General features: G+C 43.8%; 1 protein-coding gene across 1 annotated transcript in view; it reads right to left on the reverse strand.

The window, feature by feature from the left end:
• Positions 1–14,306, reverse strand: part of DOCK1 (dedicator of cytokinesis 1) — a 484,302-nt gene that overhangs the window by 73,016 nt on the left and 396,980 nt on the right. Inside the window, 2 exon segments of the mRNA XM_032490663.1 lie at positions 544–692; positions 12,619–12,677. Coding sequence (XP_032346554.1) covers positions 544–692; positions 12,619–12,677 — 208 coding nt within the window.

Consider the following 14,306-nt stretch of genomic DNA (forward strand, 5'->3'; position numbering starts at 1 on the left):
ACCGTATTTTTCTCATGGAATCCAGGGAAGGAGACTGTGCTAGTTTTCATGCATCAGTTATTCAGATTTTGTCCTTCCCCGTGTGAATACAGTATGCTTCAAGTACTTTACACACTCTTTCTTTAAGGAATTCTCAACAGCTTCCATTGCACACATAAAGAAGACCAAGACACACACTTAAAAGAATAAAGGTAAAGGCTCTGGACTTAAAAAAATACCGTTACTCGGCAAGAAGCAGCCAGTCTGAGAGGTTGCAGTGACATCTGATCAAACGCTCTGAGCGCACATAGGAAGGAGGGTGGAAGACAGGCTTATTTAGTTTGATGTGGAAGTAAATCCAGATAAAGTAAGTAGGTAAAAGCTAGCAATCCTCCCCAAGAAGAGAGGCTCTTCCACAAGGAAAGTCCCTGGACTTTTCTCTCTTAAGCTGGAGGGACTTATGTTTTCCACGCTCAACACGTGTAACTCGAGAACCATCTAAAGTCCTTCTCAAGGTTTTTGGGCTCTTCCCCTGTTCTCTCCAAGCCACACCCACGTCCTTACCATCTGGAAGCTCCGGGTGGAATGGAATTCACACTGCATCATGTCGAAGAAGATGGGGATGGTAGCTTTGCGCAGTTCGGTCTCAGGAATCAGTGTCATTTCTAATATCGGGCCGACCATTTCCGGAATGAACTTTATCTTGTGTTGACCTTGAATAAAGAAGTGCACGATTCAGAAACTTTTTTGAAAAAAAAAAAGGATTCTGAAATGGGCTTCAATGAACAACAACAAAAAACCTACAAAGATCATTGTGATTTTGAATGCGAGGGTCTTGGGAACGTGTATTCATTTCTCACCTGCAGGCAACAATTTTGAACGTGTCCAGCCTTTAGTATAAGATGTGGACTATATTCCAAACGTTGTAAGTGAAGCTATTAGAAAAACCCATCCACTATAAGGCCTGCAGTTACGATTAGTCTGTCATAGACGATAAACGTTGTTTCACAAATAGACAATCAAATCGCACACATCAGGGTCATGGGCGGCTAACCGGCGCCCAGTTTGGGAACGAGCAGGGCTGGGGGACGGGCCGCTCAGCATCTCATTTTGTGGACAATTAGCAAGAACTGATATAGTAAAGGACTTAGAGTGGATGGTCTCTCGGGCCCCCCTCTAGCTCCAACCTCGTATGAAAAAGAGTTTACCATCTGGACACCCCATGCACAACGCTGAGTGATTTCTGTAACATTCCCAGTGACTGCAACCCAGGAAGTCACAGCTGGGCCTCAGAATATGAAGCTGTGAAGACAGAAAGGATTCTGCCTTCTTTGACTACGAAGTGATAGGAAAATGCTTATTTAAGTAAGTAGTGTATTAATCTTAGCTCACCTATCTTGTCCACATTTGACTTTTCTAAAGAATTCAGGAAAAGGATTCTCAAATGTTGTTTTTTAAGCAAATACTATTGCCATTGTAAATAATAATAAACACTATAATATTAGTTAATATGTACTAAGTACTACCACCTGACAAGCCTTGTAGAAAAAGTCTCATTAAATTCTCAACATAAAATAAATTTCTTCTGTGCAGCACAGGGAACTATGTTAAGTAACTTGTCATAACCTTTAATGAAAAAGAATATGAAAACGAGTATATGTATATGTATGCAGGACTGGGACACTGTGCTGGACACCAGAAATGGACACATTGTAATTGACCTTACTTCAATAAAAAATTTTTTTTAAAGTAAAAACTGAAAATAATACATCATACCACCTCACAGTGCTGATAAAACAATTTAAAAAATAAAGTAATAACTAACAAAATAATTCTCAACATAATTTTATGAGATGGCTACCATTTCTCTTTTTTAAAAATAGACTTTGTTTTATCTTTTAATAGACTTTGCAGCAAAACTGAGCAGACGATACAGAGCTTTCTCCTATACCCTGGCCCCCATTATCAACAACCTCCACCAGAGTGGGTACCGTCCTTAACTCTGTTTTACAGATGAGGAAACTGGGCCATTCCCCAAGCCAGTGTGCCGTACGGTGGAACTGGCGGAAATTCAGCAGGACTGGAACCCAGGTCTGTGGTTCTGAAGCCTCGGCTGTGCCCCTCATTCCCTGCCTGCTTGTCACGGGGTCCTTCCAGGACACCAGGACTCTCCATCTCCCCGTGATAGAAAGGATGCTGGCCGGCCGCATCACTCCCTTATCTGTCTGCTGTAATAATAACCCAGACGCAGAGGACGCGACCTGTCATTTCATCTAGCATTACTGCAGTATCACATGTCTAAACTGAGTCCTCCGGAACGCAGAGACTGGCTTCCTGCAGGCTCCAAACCTTTAGGTTTATTTATTTTTCTTTTCTATTTCAATTGCTTTTGTTGGAAATCTGGGTGTCACACCTTTTGAGGTCTCTGCCTTGGATTCAGACACTGCAAACTAAAAATCTCTATTTTTGATTTTTTTTTCATTATTTGCTGCCATTGGGTCTCACCCAGCAGTAGCCTCCCCACCCTGCCGCATCTAAATCCTCGAGGGCTGGGGGTGACGTAGGGGTTGCTTAGAACTTGAAGTGAAACACGGCACGCAGAGGGGAGAGGCTGGGACCCCCACTACCCGCTTTCACTGCCTGGAGAGGAGCTGCTGAAAACTCATTTCTAAAAAAAAAAGACGGGGCTGGCCTTATTTAAGGTGACATAATTAGAGGTAGGCCCCATCAAGAAAGTGGTCTTTTTATAATTCCAGCAGCCTTCTTGTCTTTAATTTCAGGAATCTTGATTTATTTTCATTTCACCCATTACAATTTACTTCATTTTGTTTCCAACATGTAACAGAATGCACAAGAATTAAATGCTTGAATGAATTATTTACAACATTTTTCATTAATGCTCGTAATTCGTCCAGAGTTATGCAATCTTACTAACATTTTTACACAACCAGGAAATAGAATGGATACTCTAAAGAATTTAGTTTACTTTGTAACTCAGCTAGCACAGATTTCTGTAAAGAGACCCATCAAACAAATTTGGCTATTACAAACAAAGACACTTAACAAAACATACAGTCCTCATAATTGGCCTAAATTAATGTGTGGCTGAAATTTGCATTGGGTGGTCACATCTACAAAATGTAACCTTCAGGAAGGAATCTGAATATAATTAAAATCTTATTAACCTTTACTAAATAAATAATATTTTGACAAAGGCTCTAATAACATGATTCTCATCACTTCCCCAAATGCTGAATGTTTCTGAAAAGTATGTAACTGACGCAAAGTGTTCTCTTAAAAATGCTATTATAGTCCATCTCTCAGGTGACACTTTTCTTGTATTATGCCTAAAAAATGTCAGAGCCAATGTTTCAGAAAACAGATGATGGTGACAGCGAGTTGTTCATCACCGCAACTGGAGTGCCACCGAGGGCTCTCCGTCACAGACAGCCAAGCGGGGAGGCCTGAGCATGTAAGGGAGTGACAAGCAGTTGTGGATGCAGGGTTTGGAAGAACACATTACAAAATCCAAGGTGTCCTAAATGAACTTACCCACAAACAGAAACAGACTCACAGACATAGAGAACAAACTTATGGTCACCAGGCAGGCAAGAGGGTGGGAAGGCACAAATTGGGAGTTGAGATTTGTACCTCTTTGGGGAGTGCTGGCAATATTAGCTATCCTGATTGCGGTGATGGTTTCATGGATGTATACACCTATCAAAATTCATCAAATTGTACATCTGAAATATGTGTAGTTTACTGAACAAGAATCCTACCACAAAAAAGGTGCTGTAAAATAAAAATTGAAACAAACAAAACAATACAACAAAACAAAGGTGTCCTAGTCTCGATTCTTATCCCTCCCATTCATATGGGAGCCACTGGCCGGGGGCCCAGCGCTGAGCTCTAGCCTCTGTCATACCCCCGGGGGTTTAAACTTCAAGCACCAGTGATCCTCAAGGTGAGTGAAGGCTGGGTGATATTCTCCAGTATTCATCTCTTTTCCCTTTTTTCTTGGCATTTGCATTATGGATTTCCCCTGGAGCATCTCTTGTTCAAATTTAATGATGAACTCAGGTTTGGAATCAGTGGGGCTCAAGGTGAGTCCTGAAGTGTAGACTTCAGGAAAAAGAGGGCGCACCTTTTTTTCTCCCCTTTTGAGACAAAGGGAGAACAGACTAATTATCGGATCAGAATGGGGACCTTTCACCTCTGGTCACCTTGCCAAATTCCTGGTTACCACTCCCCGATTCGTGACAACCCGGCGAGTCTTTCTTCGAGTTACAAACATGCAGCTTCTTTCCTGGGAACCCGACCATGCTGTCTCAGGGCAGCGGGGACCTCCCTCATCCGCAGCCTCTCCCCGGGTGTTTGGATGACCTCCTGACAATCACGAGCGTTCAGAAATCTGGGACATTAAACATAGTCCAATCCCGGGAAAATCTCCCTAAACACACAGGTAGACAGAGCAAAAATTTCTGTCACCCAGTCAAAGGGATTAGGCCCCACTGTATACATATGGGTTTTCATGAAAAGCACACAATTTTTCCCAGTCTCCAAAAATACCCATGAAGGGAATCCCTGCATGACAAATATCCCAGGTGGAACCTGGCCGATAAAGATCTTGCCGTGAGCACATTTGTTCCGGCCAGACTGGACAGCCGGCGCGGGCTCCAGTGTGCTGTGTGTGATCAAGAAAATGCAAATCGAGGCGACGGAGGCAAAAGTCAGATCAGGTGCTCGGCAGGCAGGCACGCGGCGCGCGCTTTGATAAATAACTGAAGAGCTGGGTAAATAAGCACATTTCCCCCTCCTTTTTTGGAGAGAGTCTGCCTTTGATTTCTCCTTTCACACTCAAAATGTGACAGGTTTGGGAGGAAAAAAAAAGTGCTGCTCTGTCTCACGGGGCAGCGCTGTGTCTGCACTTGCATTAAATCAAGCAAAACAGACCCGGATCCTGGCTCTGAAGCGCTGCACGGAGGCGGGATCGGAGCCGCTCAGACTAGACGTGTTACTGGAAAGACTCAAGGAAGAAACCGTCTCACGGAGCATTCGGCTTGGGGCCTGACCCAGGGATAGGTGACTAATTGTAAGATGGTAAATATATCTGACTTCTATTTTTAGTTTCTTGGGTGAGCTGTCTAGATCAGATGGTCAATATGTTATCAAACCTGAGCCCATTTAGGGGGGAAAAATAGCTGTGTAGGAAATAGGTTGTGGACATCTTGGGAAATTAAGATGTGCCGTTCATGAATTTCTAGAGTGGCGGCCCCAGCAGTGACACTGGCAGGCAGGTTCCAACACCTGAGATTCACAGCAGGAAAGAAACAGCCAGGCTGCCAAGGGGACCCCTGAAGGTGACCCCACAGAGCTAACTTTAGCCATTTTGAGGGGCTGCCTGGGGCAGATCCCATGAGCCGCCAATACGTTTATTTTTTTTTTAACTTTCAAAAATAGTTTAACTCTTTTGTAAGCAAGAAATGCAATCATGTCGGTTAATGATTATTTCTTGCTGTTACCAAATCCCTGCCCTGAACTGACCACAGTCATGGTCTATAATTGACCTCTTGGCCACTTCTCATGTCAGAGTCAAAGATCCCAGCTAAAAAGCCGTCCAACACAGGTCTGATACATTCATTACTGTATTCAAATCAGCAACTGAAAACGGGACATTTGCTCTCTCAACTGCATCCTTTTACATGGTGGATCAAAAGTCTCCGCTGCTTGACTCAGCCTATTTGGAGCATAATGACAGATCAGGTCAAGAGGACCAACCGTTTTAATCGGTCGAGCCTTCACAAGGGCCTGGAGGTGGCTTCTCAGAGAAGCTCACCTTCCTTCGCTGAAATCATGGACAAGGAGCAAAAGAGAAGTCAGTTTCAAGCGGTGGTCGAGCTCAAGGATTCCAGAGATGACCTTGAACATACTTTGAAAAAAAAAAGAAAGAAAGAGGAGAAATCCCTGAGTGTCAGGAGTGCCCGTCCGACAGGCCAGCTGGGCTGGGCGGGTTTGGGAGCTCCTCAGTGCCAGGTGGCGGCCCTTCAGGTGCCGGCCAGAGAAGACGGAGCTGAGCTGGGACAGCAGCTACTATTGGAAGGAATATATCTCAGTATGTTAATCATCAGTCTGAACATCTCCCTGGTGTCTCTGCTTACCCCAAGGATGAAAAAAATATTACCAAGGGGTTTTGGAACGAAGCATTTGAAAACACCTGAAACTGTCCTTTTAGGGGAAATAAACTAACTCAGAGTTTGTACATTACAGCTGACATTGAACAGTTCAGAAGACGGTGTTGGTTCTCTCTTAGGAAGGGCCAGGGTGAAGATGACCTCAGAGACGGCCCCCGTGCAGAAGTGCATCTGGTCCCCGTCAGAGCCCGGCCAATGCCGGGTGGAGTTCGGATCCCCTCTTGGTGGGTCCTGGCACCTAGAACAGCCGTGGGCTCCCACTTGTCCAGCGAGAACAACTCCCTCCTTGCCCTCTCTCTGGATGTTCCTTCCGGCCCTCGCCGGCCCCTCCCTGTAATGCGGCTACATACAGAACCCTCCTGGCGGGAGTCCCGCAGTGTCTGGGCTGCCAGGAAATACGACAAATGCACCTGTCAGAGCCAGATCAATTAAAATGAATCGTGAAGGGTCCTCTTCCTTGTTCCAGGAGGCTCAGCTCTTCACTACTGAGATCATTATATATATATATATATATATATATATATATATATATATATATATGGAGAATTATTGAGCCTCAGGGTTGGAAGGCTCTTGAAAACTTCCATCCCATGTCTTCATCTTACAGCCTAGAGTGCTGAGTGAGGGAAGCCTGGGCCGACAGAGTCACGTAACTGAGGCCATGCAGCCAGGCAGGGACAAGGGAGCCTGAAAACTCAAGTGGGACTCAGCAAGTTACCTGACTCGAGCCCAGGGCGCCCATTCTCTCCCCAGGGATGGGAGGACCAAGCGCAAGACAGTGCCTGGAAGGTTCTGTGTCGGAGATGCTTTGACACCAAGAGTCAGGACTTAGATGATGGACGTTTAAGCTGCTGCAGCAAAGTCCTAGCAGAGGGTTTCCTTAAGGGGTCAGCTGATGCCAGGACTGACACTCACACTGCGAGGTGAGTGGGATCTAGTCCCACTGAGAGTGCAGGGAGAGCTGCCTTTCCGACCAGCTCCTCTTCACCTGGGAGCTCTTGCGGGGGATTTTCAGTCTTGCAAACCCAGCTGCCACCTCATGTTAAACCAAGGTTCTTAAGTTCCATGTTGTTGGTATTATCCACAGAGTACCTTACCGTCTTTCCTCCCAAAAGTGTTGTATGCTTATTTTTTGGGGTAAAGACCTATTTGAAAAAAGACTCCAGTATGACTGAACCACTATGCTGTACACTGGAAGCTGACACACATTGTAGACTGACTTACACTTCAATTTAAAAAGTTTAAATAAAAAGGCTCCATCCTTCATATAAATGGAAGGACCAAGAACATTTGGAAATTCTAACGTTCCCTAGAGAGGCAACAGGACCTCCTTTCACACGTTTGTGGATATCCGGGCACTCGAGAAGAATCAGGTGTGACTGAAACATGCTGTACATCAGATGCTGACACAACATTGTAAACAGACTAGACTGCTATTAAAAAACAGAATTCAAAAAAAAAAAAAAAAAAAGAATTAGGAGTCAGAGTCCCCTGAGGAAACCTGGCTTCGGGTGAAATGAAGTCGCCGTGAACTCGCTGACCCTCAGCCAAATGCTGGCCCTCAGAGCCCCGTCTGCTCGGAGGGTGGTGGAGCCAGTTCCACGCCTTCATCGAAAACCATGTTGCCTTGTGGCCTTCTGCTCACGGAGCGTAGATCCATCGGGGCCTCTTTCCAGCCACAGAGGGAGCTATTCCAGAAGCAAGCAGGTTGGGGTGCAGCTAAGTTGCCCAGACCTGGTGGAACAGGTGAAACCCAGACACAATGGGGTGACCAGAGAGTGGGTGGGCGGCCGCCTGCCTCCTCCTGGGGGAGAAGAGTCCTGGAGGAGATGGGAGAGCGGAGCCCCACTCCCCCCACAGCAGTCCAAGGTGGGCCGTGTGTGCCAATATGAGGGAAGGCAGCAGAGTCCTGGTGACTCTTGAGGCTGAAAATGCAACCAAAGCCTTTCCCAGGACCGAGTGGTGCTGCAGAAAGATGCCCAGGGCCCCCGAGCACAAAGCAAGCTGAGGACAGGGGCCAGGAGGAGCTGAACCTCAACCAGGAGAGAGGCCAGGTTCACAGAGGACACACAGGTGGTGAAGAGACACCAAATCATAGTCAGTTATTCCTTTTTTTTTTTTTTAACAGATTTGGGTGTTTTTTGGAGGGGAGAGGTAATTAGGTTTGTTTGTTTATCTATGTATTTATTTATTTTTAATGGAGGTACTAAGAATTGAACCCAGGACCTTGTGCACGCTACTCTACCAGAGTTATACCCTCCCCACGTTTATTCCTTTATAAGGAACTTACCCCACAGAATGACATGTCATAGTGGCTAACATTTTACTAGAGAATTCCTCGTTATTTTAATTCATTCACTTATTAATAAAATTGTATTGATTTCTTACCAGTTTTACTTTTTCTTTTCTTATTCATTGTGGGAAGAATACACTGAAGATGAGGTCCACCTTCTGACATTTTCATACGAACAATACGGGATCGTTAGCTAGAGGCACGTGGGTGTACAGCGGATCTCTAGAATTCACGCATCTTGCGTAACTGAAACTTTGCACCCTGCCCAGCACCTCCCATTTCTCCCTCCTCTCACCCCTGCCCCTGGCGACCACCCTTCCGGTCTCTGCTTTAATGCTTTAGTGAGTTTGACTCCCTTAGGGAGCTTACATAAGAGGACTCATGAGTGTCTGTCCTTCCATGGCCGGCTTAGTTCACGCTGCACAATATTTTTCAGCTTCTTCCACATTTTTGCATATGACCAGGATTTGTAGTTTTTCTAAGGCTGGAAAATATTTTATTGTGTATATATACGACATCTTTACCCATTCCTCCATCGATGGATAGATAGGTTGTTTCCACATCTTGGCTATTGTGAATAATGCTGCAATGAACAGGGGAGTGTAGATACCTCATCCAGATTCTGATTTCAGTTCATTTGGACCTAGAACCTGGAGTGAGATTGCTGGATCTTACGATGGTTCTATTTTTAATTTATGAAGGGCCCTCCATACTGTCTTCCATAGTGGATGCATCATTTTACATTCTCACCAGCTGTGTAGAAGGGTTCAAATTTCTCCACATCCTGGCATATGTGTGTTTATCTTTTATTTTTTTCATAGGAGCCGTCCAAATAGGTGGGAGGTGATAGCTCATTGTGGTTTGGGTTTGCATTTCCATGATGATTAGTGATTTTGAGCATCTTTTCAGGTATCTATTGGCTATTTGGATACCTTCTTTGGAGAAATGTCTGTTCCAGTCCTTTGCTCATTTTTAAATTGGTTTATTTGGGGGTTTTTTTGCTATAGACTTGAAAGAGTTCCTTATATATTTTGGATATTAACCCCTTATCAGACACGGGGTTTGCAAATACATCTTCCTAGTCCATAGCTACCTTTTCATGCTATTGCCTCCTTCTTTTCTTGTGCAAAAGCTTTCTAGTTTGACGTAGTCTACTTGTCTTTTTGGTGCCACTTCCAAGGAATCACTGCCAGGGCCAATGTCAAAACGCTTTTGCCCTATGGTTTCTTCGAAGAGTTTCATCGCTTCAGGTCTGATGCTTGTCTTTTGTCCGTTATGAGCTGATTTTTGCACATGGTGCTAAGAGTCCAATTTCACTCTCTTGCATGTGGATATCCACGGTGCAGAGCACCATCTGTTGTTCACAAGCCACTTGTTGAAGTGGCCCTCCCTTCTTTATTGTGTGTTCTTGGCTCCCCTGTTGAAGATCAGCTGACTGCGTATGTGTGGGCTTATTTCTGAGCTCTCTATTCTGCTCCACTGGTCTAGAGAGCTGTCTTTATGCCATTACTATGCCATTTTGATTCCTATAGCTTGGTAATGTATTTTGAAATCAGGAAGTATGATGCCTCCATCTTTGTTCTTCTTTCTTTGGATTGTGTTGGCTACTCGGGGTCTTTTGTGGCTCCACATGAATATTAGAATTGATTTTTCAATGTCTGTAAAAAATGCCACTGTGATTTTTATAGAGAAAGCATTGAATCTGCAGACTGCTTTGGGTAATACGGACACTTTAACAATATCAAGCTTTCCAATCCATAAACATGAGATGTCTTTACATTTATTTTGTGTCTTTTTAAATTTCTCTCATCAATGTTTTGTCGTTTTCAGTGTACAAAACTTTCGCCTCCTTGGTTAAGTTTATTCTTAAGTACTTTATTCATTTTTATCCTATTGTAAATAGGATTGTTTTCTTAATTTCCTTTAGACAGTCTGTGTAGAAATGTAGCTTATTTTTTTATGTTGATTTTGTATCCTGCAACTTTTCTGAAGTTTGTTTACTAGTTCTAACACTTTTGGGGGGAGTCTTTAGGGTTTTCTACATATACGATCATGTCATCTGCAAACAGAGATGGTTTTACTTCTTCCTTTCTGGTATGGGTGACTTTTATTGCTTTTTCTTGCCTAATTGGTCTGGCTATGACTTCTAATACAGTGTTGAACATAGTAGGGGTAAGTAAGCATCCTTGTTTAATTCTCAACCTTCGAGGAAAGCTTTCAGTTTTCCACCACTGAGTAAGATATTGGCTGACAATATATAACTTTTATTATGTTAAGTTACATTCCTTCTGTACCTATTATGTTGAGAGTTTTTATCATGAAACGCTTTTGAATTTTGTCAAATGCTTTTTTGGCATCTATTGAGATAATCTTATGATTATTATTCATTCAATTAATGTAGTGTATTGCTTTTATTAATTTGCACATGTTGAATCATCTTTACATTCCAGAGATAAATTCCCCTTTTAACGTGCTGTTGAATTCGGTGTGCTAGTATTTGGTTGAGGATTTTTGCATCTGTATTCATCAGAGATGGTGGCCTATAGTTTCCTTTTTTTTTTGTAGTGTCTTTGTCTGACTTTGGCATCATGGTAATGCTAATGTCATGAAATGAGTTTGGAAGTGTTCCCTCCTCTTCAGTGTTTTGGAAAAGTTTGAAAAGGACTGGAATTAATTCTTCTTTAAATGTTGAGTTGTATTCACCAGTGAAGGCATCTGGTCCTGAATTTCTGTTTGTTGCAAAATGATTCAGTCCCTTTATTCATTATTGGTCTGTTCAGACTTTCTATTTCTTCATAATTTAGTCTTGGTAGGTCATATGTTTCTAGGAATTTATCTGTTTTTTTCTAGGTTATTCAATTTGTTGGCATATAATTGTTCATAGTAGTCTCTTATGATCCTTTTTATTTCTGTGGCATCTGCTGTAATGTTTCCTCTTTCATTTACGATTTTATTTATTTGAGTCTCCTCTCCTTTTTTCTTAGTAATCTAGCTAAAGGTTTGCCAGTTTTATCTTTTCCAAAAAAAAAAAAAACAACTCTTAATTTTGTTGAATTTTTCTATCCTCCATTTTGTTTATTTCTGCTCTAGTCTTTATTATTTCCTTTCTTCTTCTGACGTTAGGCTTACCTTGATCTTCTTTCTTTCTTTTTTTTTTTTTTTAAAGTTCCTTGAGGTGTAAAGTTGGGCTGTTTTATTTGAGATCTTTCTTCACCAGTAAGTCAACACTATAGATCAAATGGACCTAACAGACCTATACAGAAACATTTCACCTAACAGCAGCAGAATAATCATTTCTCTCAAGAGCACAGGGAACATTCTCCGGGGCTGATCACATGTTAGATCACAAAACAATTCTTAAAAATTTTAAGAATACTGAAATCGTACCAGGTATCTTTTCCTACCACAATAGAATAAAGCTAGACATCAGTAACAGAAGGCAAATTGGAAAATTCACAAACATGTAGATGTTTAAATTTGCACTCCTGAACAACCAAGGGGGCCAAGAAGGAATCAAAGAGGAAATCAAAAGTTATCTTGAGACAAGTGAAAAATGAAAACACAACATACCAAAACTGAGCTGCAGCAAAAGCAGTACCGAGAGGGAAGTTCGTAGTGATAAATGGCTATGTCAATTTCTTATCTTAAACACACGTTATCTCTTATTGTTTTGATTGTGCAAGTATTTATGCAACCACCACTTGGTGGCAGTATACCTAAATACAGGGTCCAGTTTTGAATAAGCAAATAAAGTCTTTTGAAGGGAGATGATGTGAAAGTAATTACAACATGCAGTGTCATATATAACAGTAGGATGAGCTACATCCTACTGGATGGCTTGATTCATGAGGGAACGGTAGTGATGCCCAGGAGTAACAGTTCCAAGGCAGAGCTGTGCTCACCTGACACAAGAAGACACTCTATTGATTTTTCTGTACCGCCCCCCTCAACCCCCATCAGATTTTCTTCCCTTCACTTTGGTCTCCCATCACCTGTTCACTGAAAGCAGTTACTGCAAAGGTAGCAACTGCTCGCCGAAGAACAGAAGCTGTTCGGATTTTTAAGATGCCCAGATGCTGACAAACAGGACTAGTATCATTGCTCCCCACTTATTCAAGAGATTGACTGTGATGCCTTGAAATACCGGTTACTCACCAAGGTTGTACCACATGTCCCTGATTTCGAAGCCAATCTGTCTCCTCATATCTCCGTACCTGAAAACCAGGGAGAGGAAAAACGCTGAGTCACTCTATGGAGCATCTGAAAATCAGACCTGAATTATTTTTAAGTGTAATTAAAGTCTCCCTTCCCTGAGACAAACGGAGTATCAAAGCTTCAATTTCTTTTGCCACCAAAGGGAACTGAAGGAGGAGGGACCACACTGGGGAATCTCACTCCCCCACACCACAGATTACAGAGGCTCCGCCCTCTGTGGGAACCTGGGGGAGGTGTGGAGAGAAAGGAATTCAGTCTCTCCTGGCAGGAGACAGACACCTGGCTTCTTCGGCCTGAGGGGGAGTCTGTTTTCCCTGCCTGTCGTTAGCATCCAGACACCACAGACACCAAAAGACTTCCTACAACCCTGCACACAATAAGCAGTTCTCACATGTTAAAATTAAGCCCTGGAGTCTTAGAAATAGCTCCAAGTAGCTCCCGTTCCTCTTTAAATCATTTTCAAGGTAAGGAAGGGCATAACACCAAAAGATGTCAGCAAATACTCCCCCCATTTTTGTTTACCATGGAAAATAAATGCTAATTTCCCCCCCAGTGGGTCAGTACAGGGGGAGTGTGCTTCATGAGTAAACAGAATTTGATGCTTCAGAAGATAAACCTTCATTAGTTTGTGAGCAGTTTAACTTTTTTCCTGTACTGCCTAAGGAAAAGCTGATTATATTAAAAATAATAATTTGCAAAATTATCATACAGCGTTACAGTTTAGCAGCTGTGTGATGGAGCCTGCTCTGTGAGTCCTTGTGTCAGCTGATGTGGAAAGAAAAGCTCTGATTACAGACGACTGAGTTGTGACTTTATAGGTGAAGATCCCGGCTGATAAACCTACCACAGCTGGCTACCACCTTACCAGTCCCCAGTGCCCTGAACATCTGGGTGTCGCTTACAGCAGGAAAGGACCACAGACAGTGCGATCATCTCAACCAAGGAACATAAACCCACCGCGCAGCTCCTGGTGGGCGAGGTCAACCTTGGGAGCATCACAGCTGGACGGCAGGTACCACGGCACTGTACACACGGAGAGACTGAACAGAGAGGGGGCAGCTACACCCCGACCTCTGAGGACAAGTTGGTCCTGAGAGGTGTATGTGTTACCTTCCAGCCTAGCCCGACACCAGGTGGGCACAGATGCAGGTTAATTCGATGAGTGAGAGTGAGCCGCTCTCTGCCCAGGAACGCTCCAGTTACCCACTCCACAGTGAGGAGTGGCCTGCCCACACTTCAGTCACTAGCTGGCACCCCAAAGTGCCCAGGGGCACCCGATCTGAGCACCAGTAAGGCGAGCATCCTTTTGAGACTTGTAGAGCCACCTTCCAATCTGCTCTTTGCTCCTACGGAAGTGACACAGGGATCCCAGGAGCTCAGGCCCGGAGAGGATGCAGTTGGCTGCCTGGTGACCGGGGAGATGGGTGTCCTCCCGGCATTTAGCAAGGGGAAGAGGACCGTGGAGAAGAGGACGGTGCTCCATCCAGTACAGATGCTTCCTTCTGAGGATGGTGGGGGACGAGGTGCCTCTCAGGGGAGCAGGTGTCTGGGGAGTTGAGGAGCGTGGCATCGCAGGCAGGACCCCGAGAACGCAAACACCCCGGCCCCTGCCACTACGTGTTCAGACA

Source organism: Camelus ferus, chromosome 11 (genome assembly GCF_009834535.1).
Source record: "Camelus ferus isolate YT-003-E chromosome 11, BCGSAC_Cfer_1.0, whole genome shotgun sequence".
Classification (NCBI taxonomy): Eukaryota; Metazoa; Chordata; class Mammalia; order Artiodactyla; family Camelidae; genus Camelus; species Camelus ferus.